Below are 14,290 nucleotides of genomic sequence, written 5' to 3' on the forward strand. Positions count from 1 at the left end.
CTCGGCTTCTTGGGCCGCGGCCCAAGGCCCATGATTCAGCTGGCACTGGCGATCCTACTTGTATTCAGCCAGCTTACTTCCGTGGTTCTCGGTCTGAGAACAACAAAAGGCTCACCTTGCGCAAGTGTCTGCAATCGCGATTCAACCAACACCACCTCATCGGAGATTGTTTGCTTAGATCGACAATACAACAGTACCTTGAAAGGAACGCATTTCCAGGAATGCGTCGACTGTCAATTGCGCAGTGACTTCTTCGATACAATTTCGGGGGAATCGGACGTGACTTGGGGACTTCGTATGTCGGCCTCATAGTATGGTTTGTTATGGTGCATGCTGACCAATATGCTCGTCTAGATAATCTTCGCTATGCCTTCACTTCGTGCCTTTATGGATACCCTCATCAGGTGGCCAATATCTCGTCGCCGTGTGTAGTGACCTGTTCGTCGCTGCAACCGGCTCTCGATCAGAATATACAGAACCCAAGTGCCTATGGATTCTTCGAATGGTGCGGCTCGTCAGCATTTACGGATGTCGTCGCTACTCAGTGCCATGAGTGCTACAACCTGACAGCCAACCAGATTTATCTAGGTAACTGTACGTTCACTTCACCCATACATTCACGTATACAGTGGCTAACACCCGGGGAAAAAAAAAAAAAAAGTCATCGAAGCCATCCGCTACAACTGCCACTTCCGCACATCAGACGGCGAAGCATTCCCCATCAGCCCCAGCGAGATCTTCACCCAAAAACCCCTCCCAGAACATACAGTATCCCTAACCGATCCCCCGAAAGACGGCTCAGGAGTAAACCTCCCCCTGGTCATCGCCGTTCCCATCGTCGGATTTATCGTACTAGTCTGCGCACTCAGCGTCTGCTGTTTCTTCTGCATCCGCCACCGTCGCAAGAAGTCGAAGGCGCGCGAGGAGAGGGAGTTCCATGAGCAGTGGAATACCATGGCTCTTGCCTCGCCGGGTCCGGGTGCTTGGGGACAATATCCCGCACAAGCGCCGGTCATGTCGCCGGCTGTTTGGGGGTATGGTGGGTATGGATATGGGCCTGGGGTTGCGTATTCGGATAATAATGTGAATGGTGGGCAAGGACAGGGTGTGGGGTTTGCGAAGTCGGATTTTGATACTATTCAGCCGGCTGTGGCTGTTACGTCGACTCCGACACCTGGTTCGTTGGAGCAGGAGCAGGAGCAGCAACAACAACAACAACAACAACAGCCTACCGGAAACGGGAATGAGGGACAGGTACAGGCTCATGCTCAGACTTATTTCCCGCCTCCCCCTGGCGCCCAAACCCAACCGCCACATGGTTCATGATTCATGAGCCACTGACGGCACCCTGCCTTTCAGGCAACTCTCTCGTATCGTCATTGACTAGAGCTAAGCGTGATGCTCTGGTCAATGGTCTGCTTTAGTGTTTTTCTTTTGCTTACCTCGTTAATTGATACCTACTCTCCTTATATACCCCCCTTGATGAAGCGTTGACACTGTTCATGTTGTTTTGATTTTGAAGTTGACATACAAATGATAATGTACACAGAGAACATATTAGGAACACAGAAACTATGAACATAGTAGTAATCAGCCGAGAAATACAAAGCATGATGCTGGATTATTAAAAATCACGCAGACCGAATCACTCGATAGTCAAGTGTGTTGGTCACTCATGCTTCTTCAAAGGTCCTGCGGCTCTGTCAGGCCGAATGGCTCTCCATAAATCGAGTGAAAGCTTGCCTTGTATCCGCGATGACTGATACATTCTAACTGAGAGCAATACTCTGCAGCAGGGTAATGGGTGCCCTCAGCGGACGGGGACGCCCGTGATCACCTTTGTGGATAGTTACGTTCGTTCAAGCTGATTGGATTTAGGAACCAGTATAACGCATCATTGAAGAAAGCGCAAACGCCTCGTCATGTATAATTCATCACGCAGGCCGCTGTATTTCCTGTTTTCTCTGAACTCTATGCCTCGAATGTGCAAATAACTTGGGCATTGATACATCGGGAGGCCTCAATAGAGTACCGATGCGGGTTGTTTGCGAAAAGATATAAAGCGCAATTTTAAAGACCTTGCGCAAGATATAATTCTTGCAAGGCTGTTGTCTTAAATACTATTTCAGAATGCTCATAGATCTCAGTCGCTGGGATTCAATTCATTAGCAAACGTTGTTTTCAATTAAGACTCAAGCCCTTAGATGGATCGAAATCCTAGTTACGCATGCCAGAACAATTCGTGTATGCTTGTTGGTTACGTGACCTCATTTTGCCTTAGGAAACCGATTATACCGAAGCCAATTGATTAATAGAGGTGTCCAGCTTGATGCTGGGTTTGTTGAAGAACCGAAAGAACCGAACCACATAGGTGGTTTAGAAGAAGCGAGTTTGATAGCGAGAATATCTCCACGGGAACCAACTCTCTACACCTTATCACTAGACCATATTGATCGATTTCAGAGAAAGTATGCCATAACCCTCAATTAAGGGATGAACACGCTCAGGAATGAAAGCATTTGGTCCCAGCATGTGTACGCCAAAAGACATATCTAGTATGATGTGATCAAATAGTGCTTCATACTGTTCCCGTCCGAGAAAACCCCAGCACTTGACAAGTTGTGAAGGAAAGATCGAGCGGTTTCCCCAGAACGATACTATGCCAAACCAGAGATGGCCGCCGAGTGAGCACATCATGCAAAATGCGGCCCAAGCTTGCTTCCAAGATGAATTCTACCGGTATTCCTGGGGCGTGCTACCGCGTTGCTCTAAGCAGCAATTATGGTTTTTTTTTTTTTTTTTTTTTTTGCCTGGTCTGGCTTGGGGCATCGAGATACTCCGTGACGGAGATAGATTCAGAGAGAATTATGTCCATTTCAAGCAAGCTACCTGTCAATCAAGGCAAAAAGATGATTGACTGCCGCCATAACTCAACAGCACTCTAAACACAGATATCGTCTTTGATGAGGGATTGAAGGACCCATGCATGGCAGAACAGGCCCTGATTCTGTTAAAAAAAAAAAAATTGAGTAGATTACACTTGGAATCTAGCTTAGGACTTCAAAGTCGCTTCATTAAGAAGATGCCTGACGTTTGTGTAAGGCGTAGGCTTGTAGCTATACGGAGTTAAGTAGCTATAGCGGGTATTATCTCCGACGACCAACTTCTCTTCCACCTCCGCATCTCAACCATCCTAATTTCTTCTAAACCACATCAAAGACAACCAATACAAAATGACCTCCCTAAACCAAGACCAAATAAAAGCCCTCGAGCAATCCCGCCAACGTCTCGTCCAATTAACCCACTCCCTAAGCTCCCTAATCACCAGCCTAAACACCAGCGATCCTCTTCCCTCATGGTACCCTCCCCAGCACTACAACAAAACAAAAAGTCACTAATAATGAAAAGGTCCTCCCTCCAATCCCAAGCAACAATCATCTCCAACAACCTCGTCACCGTCTCCGAACACCTCACCGACCAACAAGACCTCTTCGGCTCGCTCATCGCGTACCCAGGCCCCGACTACCCAAGCCGCACGCAAGGCCCCGCCCTCGAACAACTCCTGCGCACAAAACTCGACCCCCGTGTTGAAGACTGGGTATCGCGAGGTCGGACCGTGGGGCAGAAATCGCAGTCCCAGGCGCAGGCACTGGTCGGAGGCCAAGAGCTGAGCGAGGGGGATTTGGCGGAGTTGTGGGAGTGGGCGCCTGTGGAGGCGAATCAGGAGGCCAGGGGACGGAATTGGGGTGGAAATTTTACATTAGAGGAGAAGGAGGCGGGGATTGAGAATGTTGTTACGGGGTTGAGGAGGGAGTTGGAGGATGATGATGAGAGTGAGGAAGAAGAGGAAGAGGAGGATCAGATGGATATTGTGGGGGCTAGGAAGAAGGCGTCTGGGAGTGGGTTGGAGTTTGATATTGCTGCGAGACAGCCTGCGCAGGTGGCTGCTGCTGGGCCGGTGATGCCGTTGGATGATGTTTTGAGGTTTATGACGACTGGTTTGCCGCCGAAGCAGCGGTGATTACGCTACGACATGTTTTACTGCATGGATACAATTGGAAATGTGAACATCATAACGTCAAATTAAATTGTAATAGCAAGAAAGCAGATTAACCCCGTCTCCGGGTAGTAGGGGTCTTGCCAGACGGCTTGGGAGATGCCCCGGTGCTCGCGGCAACAGGAGCCTGCTGCACGGGCTTGGAAGTCGGCTTAGCCTGCTTCTTGGGCTTCGCAGGGCTCTTCCAGTAATACAGCATCTGACCAGCCAAGATCACGTTCAAGGTAAATCCGGCAATGAAGCTGTAGAGGATGAGCTTGTCGTCAACCTCTTGCAGGGTTGTGAAGATGCGCGAGAGGGATCCGATGAGATAGTTGAACACCTAGATAAACAAGATTTGTTAGCGATTTGTAGCGTATTTGTTGGTTTGCGATAGACATACCGCGAAAGCGCTCAACTGTCCAGTCCCACCCTCACTCCAGATGGTGAGAATTTGAGGAGCCTTGCTGGCAATGCTCAAAGCACCAGCACCAGCCTGCAGATAGGCCATCGTCTGCGCATCCACCATGCTCTGGTCCAGCAACAGCGCATACACACTAGCCGCAACGACCGCAACAAACGCCGCGGCAGCAGTCGGCCTTCCAGCAAAACTCAACACCAACACACCCACCACAACATCCTGCACAGCAATCAAGGCTGACTCGCCATACGTGCTGAACGGGAACTGGTTGCGGACACCATACGAAAGCGTGATAAGCAGACTAGCCGTCTCCAGCGCGTACGACACAAACGAGACGCCGGCCGACGACTGCGAGCCGATCAGCTTCAGGATCTGGGGGACCTTGACGATAGCGCTGGCACCGACGATGGCCAGACCAAGAGCCTTGGAAATAGCCAGCGATGTACAGTTGGGGTCCTTGGTCACGTCGAGGCCGAGCACCAGGGCATTGTGGCAGTCAGATCCGATCAGCGACACGATGGCATCATGAACGGGTTCGGGGAGAGAGAGGGCGATAGGGCGGAGAACCGGCTGGAGAGGTTCGATCACGGATTTCTGGAGGACGTCCATGGCGTTGTGCTTGTCTCGTTAACACACCGGAGTCTGTATTGTTTGTGGACAGTAGTAGTATTTAAATGTTGTTGTCTTTTGCTGATCGGCAAAAAAGTTCGGCTGCGCGACTGGCTCCTGTCGTCCGCCGGGGAATTTCTCCTCCGCTGCCCGCCGACTTGCTTAATTCCTTCTCCGTTTTCTATCGCCAAATGCTCTGACAGCAACGCCATGATTCCCCTCCGTTCCTCACTGTTGGGGCCCGGGGCAGCTTCTCGAGATCCTGCGCGCCTGCTGTGTTCGCAATGTCTACACCGTGCTGCGCGCCCGCAGCGCCCCTCCGTCCGGACGTTCGTCTTCTCGTCCCGCTTGCGATCCGGTGTCGCTCATGACAATTCTCCGTCGTCTACGCTGCAAAAGACTTACTTTTCTGGGAACCGGACAGTGGACGATGCGACATTTATCAGTAATGGGAACCTCTTGGGCTCGTTATCGACAGCCAATTCCCCTGCCTCTCCCGCCAACACTCGTGCGGCATCCTCGTCATCCAGCGATGCCATACAATCAAATCCAGAGGAACTGCCTCATAGACGGAGGAAACGATTAAAAGAAGAAGCGACTGGGGACAATGCCGCAGAACATGTCATTCCGCCAGATGCATCCGCGCAACTCTCGTCCTTTTCCTCCGCTCTCCCCACCACTTCTCTCCGACGCAAAATGGCCGCCTTCCTCGCCCTTACCAAACCCCGTCTCTCGGTTCTCATCGTCCTCACCACAACCTCTGCGTACGGCATGTATCCTATCTCGACGCTCCTCACACTCGACCCGTCCATCGCCCCGCTTCCGACCCTTTCCACCTCGACATTGACCTTCCTTTACTTGACCACGGGCACATTCCTCTCTTCCTGCAGTGCCAACACGTTGAACATGATGTTCGAACCGAAATACGATGCGCAAATGTCCCGGACGAAGAACCGGCCATTGGTTCGAGGCCTCCTCTCCCGCCGTGCAGCCCTTCTCTTTGCGATCGCCACGGCCGCCTCGGGGCTTGGTTTGCTGTACATTGGAACCAACCCGACTGTGACGGCGCTTTCGGCCTTCAACATCTTCCTGTATGCTTTTGTCTATACTCCGTTGAAACGGATACATGTGATCAATACCTGGGTGGGAGCCATTGTGGGAGGAATTCCTCCGCTAATGGGCTGGGTTGCTGCGGCTGGCCAGACGGCAACTGTGGGCCACGACACATGGCGCGACATGCTCCTCAGCGAAGATAGCATTGGCGGATGGCTATTAGGGGGCATTCTGTTTGCCTGGCAATTCCCACACTTCAATGCGCTTTCCCACACAATTCGCGAAGAGTACAGGGCGGCTGGGTATAAAATGCTCGCCTGGACCAACCCAGCTCGGAACGCGCGCGTCGCCCTTCGCTACTCCGTTCTTATGTTCCCTATCTCCATTGGGCTCTGGTGGGTTGGTGTGGTTGGCCATGGCTTCCTGGTTGGCAGCACGGTGGCCAATGGCTGGCTAGTGAAAGAGGGATATAAATTCTGGAAGGATCAGGGTGCCAATGGGACAGCCCGCGGCTTGTTCTGGGCTAGTATCTGGCAACTTCCTATCCTTCTGGTCGGAGGTCTGGTGACGAAGAAGGGTCTTTGGGACGGTGTCTGGAACGAGATCTTTGGCCAGCCTGTTGATGATGAAGATGATTACCTCTACTACGAGGTTGAAGAGGATGAACTTGAGACGAGTAACGCAGTCTCTCCGGGGTCGAGTTCTTCGTCAAGATAGCAGTCTTGTTTTTGATGTTTCCATTTTTTGTTCGATATAGTACTGGGATGGCGTTTATTGTATAATAGCATATGATTGATTGTGATGCAATTAAAACGAGATGTTGATAATAGATGGGACACTAGAGGCTTACTTTGCGCAGCCCTACTACTTTCTTCCCCTATTCAGCAGCCAAACCGTTGCTGTATCCACCAACGCCAATGTCCACTCGGCCCGACCCGTTTCTATCACGTGCGCTCCCTATATGATGTCTCGTATCTCTGTTTTCTTCAATAACACGAATCCATAGATTCGCTGTATCGACTGACAACTGAAATCAAAATGGCACTCGAATCGTTATCAATAAAACGCCCACATCCATCTCCCGGGGTTGTGGGCGGCATCGTCACACATAATGTACTGCATCCCCTACCACACCCTGTCCAGCAACATATGTGCTTACGGAGCATCCCTGAACCTACAAGCTAACCATGTAACAGCTCCTGCGAGACACATTCACAATCCAAACATGGCTCCTCATTGGCGCCGTTCTGCAATCTCTACTGACAATTTTCCTACCACTCCCCTACGCCATCCTCCCTGCAAGCTGTCTCTTATCATGGCGCGCTATGCATACCATGCTCATGGCATGCGGGCTTATCAGAAACACGAATATGGATGATGTGATTATGGGGAAGTTCTCCGCGCAGATCCCCGGGAGGGACAGTGTGATGCCGAGGAGGGGGGCGGAGGAGGATGTTACCGTTATTTTGTTGGGGGCGAGATCGAATCAGTTAGTTCCTTTTTTCTATGCTAGAGCCATTATAGCGGGCGTGGATTGACTAACGGATGGGTGGGAATAAAGTCCCCTTGGAATCTTCGGTCCCGGGTATCAACAGGTCGGAGACTTTCAGAACAAAATGCTAGCCCAACTGGATGGCAATGCAGAAAAATATGGATGTAAACCACTCCCATCCCATTCCCCATGTCACATAACTAACGAAAAAAGTCCTCGGCTCAACAACATACCTCGAAGCCACCGCGCGCCAAACCAGCAACCAAATCATAACAGCATGCTACTTCCGCTCGATTGAAGAACTGCACCGCTACGCGCATAGTCCTCTGCACAGAGAGGCGTGGAATTGGTGGAATGGGATCACCAAGACGCATCCACATTTGAGTATCTCGCATGAGGTGTATCATGCGCCCAAGGGGTGTTGGGAAAATATTTATGTTAATTATCATTTAACTGGGATTGGTACGTTTATCCCCTCTTGTTGGGGTTGGGGTTGTAGGGGTGAGGTGATGGTTGCTAATTGTGGTAGGGAATATGAGGGTTGATGTTAAGAGTCCCGAGGAAGGCGTGAGGCCGATTGTGGATGCGAGGAAGGGAGGGTTGAGGACTCAGACGGGACGGTTAGCAAAGGGGAATGGGGCGGATAATGAGAAGTATGGGGCTGATCCTTATTAGTTCTGGACATGGGCAGGGTGCATATATAAGTTGACTGATACCATTTTATATACTGGCATATAATACATACATGAGACGAGAGGGTATCTTCTATCTACACAATCCCTATTATACACTAATCACCCCTCAACCGCAAATGATACGTCTCCAACGCCTCCTCACTCATCTCACTCGGAGCCCTCACCATAGCATCTTCCCCTCCCTTCCCAGTCTTCGGGAACGCAATAACATCCCTAACACTCTCCTTCCCCAGCATAATCGCCACCAACCGATCAAATCCCAGCGCCAACCCCGCATGCGGCGGACACCCAGCCCTAAGCGCATCAAGCAGGTGTTCAAAGTCTGCCAACCGCTCCGGCCGCATCTGCAGGATATCACGGAGGATGAACTCCTGCACAGCTGCGTCGTGGATACGACGACTTCCACCGCCCAGTTCCACGCCGTTGACGACGAGGTCGTAGTGGTCTGCGATTGCTTGTGTGGGGTCGGATAGGAGTTTGTCGACGTCCGCTGCGGTCTTGGGCGCTGTGAAGGGATGGTGGGTTGAGGAGATCCCCGCTGTGCCGCCCTGGCCCGGTTCTGTGTCTGAGGAGGGGGAGAAGAGGGGGAAGTCTGTTATCCAGAGGAATTCGAAGCCTGTGGGGGCTGGCTTGAAGCCCGAGGATACGGCGGCGGTGTGCAGAGCGCGACGCAGGTCGCCGATTGCAGTGGAGCCGCCGGTGAAGGGCGCTGCTTCACGGGCTTGGATTACGATGAGGTCGCCGTGGTCTGGGTCGAGGGCGTTTTCGATGTGTTCGGCTGCTTCGAAGCCGAAGGGTTGCAGGCCGCAGAGGGGTTTCTTGGCGTTGTAGACGAAGATTCCCGGGGCGCCGTCCGGGTTGCTGTTGAATGGGACGCCAGCCGGGGAGTCTAGGAATTCAGTGAGGAATTTGGTCATAGCGGCGGGGTCGTTGTCGTTGTTTTCGATTTTGAAGACTTCCACGTATGGTTTGAGGATTGGTGTGATCTTGCTGACTAGGTCGACGGGGAGGAGGTAGTCGATCCGAGAGATTTGCATGCCGTATCGAGTGTCTGGTTTATCGGATCCGTACTTGCTCATGGCCTCCTCGTATGAAAGTCTCCGGAATGGGCCGGACGGTGCTGGTTCGTTCATCAGGGTCGACCAGAGCCTGCAGATAACTCCTTCAACGACCTTCATGACATCTTCGCCGGTTGCAAAAGACATCTCCAGATCGAGCTGGGTGAATTCAGGCTGTCTATCCGCCCGGAGATCTTCATCTCTGAAGCATCGTGCGAATTGGTAATATCTCGGGATTCCACTAGCCATAAGAATCTGCTTGTATTGCTGAGGACTCTGCGGCAAAGCATAAGCCAATCCACGCCTGCGCGTTGGAACCAGAAACTCTCTGGCACCTTCCGGCGTCGACTTGAACAAAAGTGGCGTCTCAACCTCGACAAAAGCAGGCTGACACTGCTCCAACTCCTCTTTGCAAACATTGTGTACCTGCGCACGGAACCGAAGCGCATCACGCAACTCACTCTCATTGCGTAACTGCAGATACCGTTGTTCCGGGGCGAACACGGTCTCCGGAGTCATGAGAATATCGTTCGGGAAGTCATTGAGCGGGTGTACATCTTCGACGTGCACTTCCCAAGCATCACTCTTTTCAGGCGTCTCCCCTCCCTTTGCCTTCTTAGCCTGAACCTTGCCTCGGACTGCGACGGGGCTGTTCGCTCCAATTGACCTGAATTTTTCAAAAGCGTCGCCACTTTTGGCAAACGAGACTAGTTGCACGCTGTGTTTCATTGTCGGGTCCGTTAAGCGCACGAAGGATAGTTTCTTGGAGAGGTCCGCGCGGTGTCCGAGGTAGCCGTGCAGAATGGCTTCTTGACCAGAACTGGCCTGGGCCAGAAACACCTCAAAGTCATTATGCGTAGCAGGGGGAAACTCAACTATGAATCGGAGGGTTAGCGCACTCCGTTATTGATGTCTAAGTAACCGAAGTCATACCAGCTTTCTTAAAACGTTCTAGGAAGGTCCGGTGCTCTGCATGGATATGTGGTTGCTCCCGGAGACAAGACTGTTTATGAAATGCTCTATATTTCGGAATTTGAGTTAACAGACCAGTCCGTAGCCCAGCTTGTCGGCCGCGGAAGTAGTTCGAGATCTCGATGTAGCTGGAGTGGAGACGGGGGGAGTATCGTCCCACACGGGGTAGCATCTTGAGAAGAGCGGTATGAGCACGCTCGTAAATACCAATTGATCAATTCAACCAAATAACAATTGGAAAACAACTGAAATAACAAGAAATTGAAAGAAAATGAAGCCGAAATGCGTTATATCGGCAGAATGCCACCGCCCGCCCAGAAAGTCCTAGCGCGGCCCCCCCACATACAAAAATCGGCGAATTTTTCACAATTTCTCTTCTTTTCTTCTCCATCCTTCCAAGTTTTGAATAGGTGAGTGCAAGTTTTCCTCGATTTCAATGCGATAATTGCTAATAATATGCAGATGATGAAAGCTTAGCGTGTTTTATTTGAACCATTCCCCCTCCAGGAGTCTTGTGGCTCTCTCTTTCGGGAGTTCAAGGGCTGCAGGACTCGGGATGGGGGGAGGATGATAGCGGCGTTCGGCACGCCAACCTTGTTACTTCAACGGACGCGATGAAGGCATCTCTGATACACACATTACTTGGTGGTGTTTAGTGGTTTGGCAAGACCCCTGGACCTAGGACGGTTCCCTCTGGTTCGCGGTCGAGATGCCAGTATATTGTAGCTATATAGACCAATGATACCCTTTCTTGATACTTCTCATCGTCTTTACCTCAGCTGCTTGTCACTCTGTTTCTCACGCAAATCCGGATATCTTTGCAATGCGCTTTCAACAACTCTGCCTAGGAGTACCTCATGACTGATACCGTGGTACTTGGCGGTTTGTACCAGGTTGGACCATTGCGGACGCAACCCAGGCAGTGGATTGAGCTAGGATAGTTAATCCTGCAATGTGCATAGGGCGGAGTAAGACATACCTCCAGAACATACGGCTTTCCATTCGCCCCAAATCGAACATCCACTCGTCCAACATCGTAACACTCCAGCGCCCTCCATGCCCGCAGGGCAAGATCCTCAGAGGCCTGAACTTCAGGATTATTGTGAGCATCCACACATTGGTCCAGGTGATCATTCCCCTCCTCGTTTTTATTGGAGATGGTGAAGAAGCCGCCGTCGGCTGGATTCGACCAGTTTACTTGGAGCGAGCCAAGGACTTTCGCAGAATTGCCCGTCCCCAGCAGACTGACTGTGTACTCGTTTCCAGCCAGATATTTCTCCACCAGGATACTTTGTCCTGGGAATCGCCCCTGGAGCTTCTGGACACCGTCCTCTAGTTCGGAAGGACAGGTCACTTTGCTGAAGGGGTAAATCCCTTTTGAGGACCCCTCGCAGGCTGGTTTGATGAAGAGCGGGAAGTCTTGTAGTTCTTCTGCATGGATGCTTCTTTCCAAGAGCTGCGATACTGTTGATGCCGTCGGGCCATTGGGAGTCCACAATGCCGGGACAACGGCGAAGGGTGCAGTCGTAATACCCTGATATTCGAGGACCATCTTAAGTAGTTGTCAGCTATTAAATCCTGGTTCTATAATGAAACGGCCATACCTTCGTCTTTCCCTTATCCAAACACAAAGCCAACGTTGCCGCATCCGATAATACATGCGGAATGCGATACGCCTCCAGTAGTCCGGGCACTTGAGCTTCACGGCCAACCCCATGCATTCCCTCGGAGATTGAGAAAGCTAGATCCCACTGCTCATGTTCTCCTTTGGCCATCCGGCTCACCAGTTCCTTGACATCACCTACCAGGACTACTTCGTAGCCATTGCTTCGGAGGGATTGGGCAATGGCTTCGATGGTTTCATCCTGGTCCAGCTCTACACAGTCTTCGAAGCTGTAGCCGCGGGAACGATAGAGGGAGAAACTTTCGTAGAAAAATGCTATCACTAGGGGCGCCATCTTGGTAATGGTGAGAGATTTTGGAAAGTCGGCCGGGCTGAGCTTGAGCATATCACTCTGACGCTTTATTCATGCCACGCTGTACGATCGCCGCGCACAAGCACAAACTTTACGGCTGAAGCAGCGGTCTGAGCTGAATCTCAGTTGAGACATAAAGCTGCCACTCGGAAGAGGGCCAGAATGCATTGACCAACGCATCTTGCATAACTATGAGCAATGCATACACGATTATTGTACGGATGGGCGGTAGGATCCATCAGCATTTACATATCCCGTATAACCATAATGATTGCCATACCTGTTTTCCATGGCTCTGAATTATCTTTAGATTTGAACCAGACATGACTTTCTATACCAGATTGACACAGAGTGGCATCCGGCAATACATTCATCGCCAACAATATAACCCTCGACGGTGGCTCGCCACTAATGGTCCCCAAACAGTGATCTTCGATCCTCCCTCTCAGACGCCATTGACCAGCGCTTCCCAGGCCAAATACTGGAATAATATCCCGTTCTGGAAAGATGTCTCGGAGAACGAGTTTATCGACTACAAGTGGCAGGTAAACACACCATGAACCATAGACTTATACGTCTCTCTAACATCCATAGATGAAACACTCCCTCCAAAATGCAACTTCTCTCCTCACCTTCCTCACCTCAGTTCTCCCTTCTAGTATTCCCTCGCCCTCAACGAACGGATATGCCACCCGTGAGGAATTCATCGCGGATGTTGCCGCAGGCATGAAACGGGCACCTATGGCAATCAGACTCACGCCGCATATTCTCACCCTGGTCAACTGGGAGCAAGCTTATTCGGATCCTATAAGACGGCAGTTCATCCCACTTGCTTCGTCGTTTCAACCGGATCACCCGCAGTTGCAGCTGGACTCGCTACATGAGAGTCTGGATTCACCTGTGAAGGGATTGGTGCATCGGTATCCAGATAAAGTGTTGTTCTTGGGTAAGTCTAAGTCTTGTTAAATCTGAAAATGAAGAAAAACACAAACTGACCTACCCAGCCTCCTCCGTGTGCCCCGTATACTGCCGCTTCTGCACACGCTCCTATTCCGTCGGCACAAAGACCGAAACCGTCTCAAAGAAACGCTTCCTCCCACTACGCAAGTACTGGGAGCCCATGTTCGAGTACATCTCGCGTACTCCCGCTGTAACAGACGTCGTAGTCTCCGGAGGTGACTCGTATTTCCTCGAGCCCGCACAACTACGCGAGGTAGGCGAAGAACTCCTGAGAATCAACAACGTGCGCCGGATCCGCTTCGCGAGTAAAGGGCTATCCGTGTGCCCGTCACGGGTCTTGGATACCACCGATGACTGGACGCGGACGTTAATCGAGATCAGTAACCTGGGGAGAAGAAAGGGGAAGAGCGTGGCGTTGCATACGCATTTTAACCATTCGCAGGAGATCTCATGGATCACGGAGCAGGCGGCGCAGAGGCTGTTTGAGAATGCGGTTACGGTGCGCAATCAGACGGTTTTATTGAATGGGGTGAATAATGATGTTGCGACAATGAAGGGGTTGATTCGGCGTTTGGCTGATATGAATATCCAACCGGTACTATTTCTCCTGATTCTCTCATTGCACTGATTGCTAACCCAAGCAGTACTACGTATACCAAGGCGACATGGTCCAGGGAGTCGAAGATCTACGCACACCATTACGCGACATTCTGCATATCGAATCGCATGTCCGCGGCACAATTGCGGGTTTCATGACACCTTCATTTGTGGTCGATCTTCCGGGAGGCGGAGGGAAGCGTCTGGCGCAGACATTCCAGAGCTATGATCAGAAGACTGGGGTGTCGAGATTCATAGCGCCGGGGGTGAAGGGGGATACGGTTCATGAGTATTATGATCCGTTGTGGTCGTTGCCGTGAACGTATCGTGGTGTGATAGCTTTCGTGCACAGATGGGTCTATAATTGTGCCTGTACTAGTGCATAGATGTATACATTCATGGTCAGTTATGGACTCTGAAT

General features: G+C 51.2%; 8 protein-coding genes across 8 annotated transcripts; 5 read left to right on the plus strand and 3 right to left on the minus strand.

The window, feature by feature from the left end:
* Positions 1–30: 30 nt before the first annotated feature.
* On the plus strand, positions 31–1,326 carry ASPGLDRAFT_116203 (uncharacterized protein; the record flags this gene model as incomplete). The annotated part of the gene is made up of 3 exons (XM_022539751.1): positions 31–295; positions 355–594; positions 662–1,326. The coding sequence occupies 3 exons, from the start codon at positions 31–33 to the stop codon at positions 1,324–1,326; spliced, it is 1,170 nt and encodes a 389-aa protein (XP_022405922.1).
* Positions 1,327–3,233: 1,907 nt separating this feature from the next.
* med8 (RNA polymerase II mediator complex subunit MED8) lies at positions 3,234–4,021 on the plus strand (the record flags this gene model as incomplete). The annotated part of the gene is made up of 2 exons (XM_022548580.1): positions 3,234–3,358; positions 3,409–4,021. 2 exons carry the CDS (start codon positions 3,234–3,236, stop codon positions 4,019–4,021), a joined length of 738 nt encoding a protein of 245 aa, XP_022405923.1.
* An 88-nt stretch (positions 4,022–4,109) lies between these two features.
* ASPGLDRAFT_115117 (putative monosaccharide-P-dolichol utilization protein) lies at positions 4,110–5,066 on the minus strand (the record flags this gene model as incomplete). The annotated part of the gene is made up of 2 exons (XM_022539660.1): positions 4,110–4,379; positions 4,440–5,066. 2 exons carry the CDS (start codon positions 5,064–5,066, stop codon positions 4,110–4,112), a joined length of 897 nt encoding a protein of 298 aa, XP_022405924.1.
* A 210-nt stretch (positions 5,067–5,276) lies between these two features.
* Positions 5,277–6,836, plus strand: cox10 (protoheme IX farnesyltransferase; the record flags this gene model as incomplete). Its single annotated transcript, XM_022539700.1, has 1 exon — positions 5,277–6,836. One exon carries the CDS (start codon positions 5,277–5,279, stop codon positions 6,834–6,836), a length of 1,560 nt encoding a protein of 519 aa, XP_022405925.1.
* Positions 6,837–7,157: 321 nt separating this feature from the next.
* fmaE (monooxygenase fmaE) lies at positions 7,158–8,286 on the plus strand (the record flags this gene model as incomplete). The annotated part of the gene is made up of 5 exons (XM_022543992.1): positions 7,158–7,232; positions 7,316–7,608; positions 7,681–7,775; positions 7,825–8,073; positions 8,141–8,286. 5 exons carry the CDS (start codon positions 7,158–7,160, stop codon positions 8,284–8,286), a joined length of 858 nt encoding a protein of 285 aa, XP_022405926.1.
* A 115-nt stretch (positions 8,287–8,401) lies between these two features.
* ASPGLDRAFT_21402 (aspartate--tRNA ligase MSD1) lies at positions 8,402–10,508 on the minus strand (the record flags this gene model as incomplete). Its single annotated transcript, XM_022543091.1, has 2 exons — positions 8,402–10,239; positions 10,298–10,508. 2 exons carry the CDS (start codon positions 10,506–10,508, stop codon positions 8,402–8,404), a joined length of 2,049 nt encoding a protein of 682 aa, XP_022405927.1.
* A 598-nt stretch (positions 10,509–11,106) lies between these two features.
* ASPGLDRAFT_21403 (D-alanine--D-alanine ligase family protein) lies at positions 11,107–12,294 on the minus strand (the record flags this gene model as incomplete). Its single annotated transcript, XM_022543092.1, has 3 exons — positions 11,107–11,268; positions 11,316–11,888; positions 11,941–12,294. The coding sequence occupies 3 exons, from the start codon at positions 12,292–12,294 to the stop codon at positions 11,107–11,109; spliced, it is 1,089 nt and encodes a 362-aa protein (XP_022405928.1).
* Positions 12,295–12,635: 341 nt separating this feature from the next.
* Positions 12,636–14,189, plus strand: ASPGLDRAFT_62812 (KamA family radical SAM protein; the record flags this gene model as incomplete). Its single annotated transcript, XM_022548581.1, has 4 exons — positions 12,636–12,857; positions 12,907–13,258; positions 13,317–13,867; positions 13,917–14,189. 4 exons carry the CDS (start codon positions 12,636–12,638, stop codon positions 14,187–14,189), a joined length of 1,398 nt encoding a protein of 465 aa, XP_022405929.1.
* Between the last annotated feature and the right edge of the window lie 101 nt (positions 14,190–14,290).

This window comes from Aspergillus glaucus, assembly GCF_001890805.1.
Source record: "Aspergillus glaucus CBS 516.65 unplaced genomic scaffold ASPGLscaffold_1, whole genome shotgun sequence".
NCBI lineage: Eukaryota > Fungi > Ascomycota > Eurotiomycetes > Eurotiales > Aspergillaceae > Aspergillus > Aspergillus glaucus.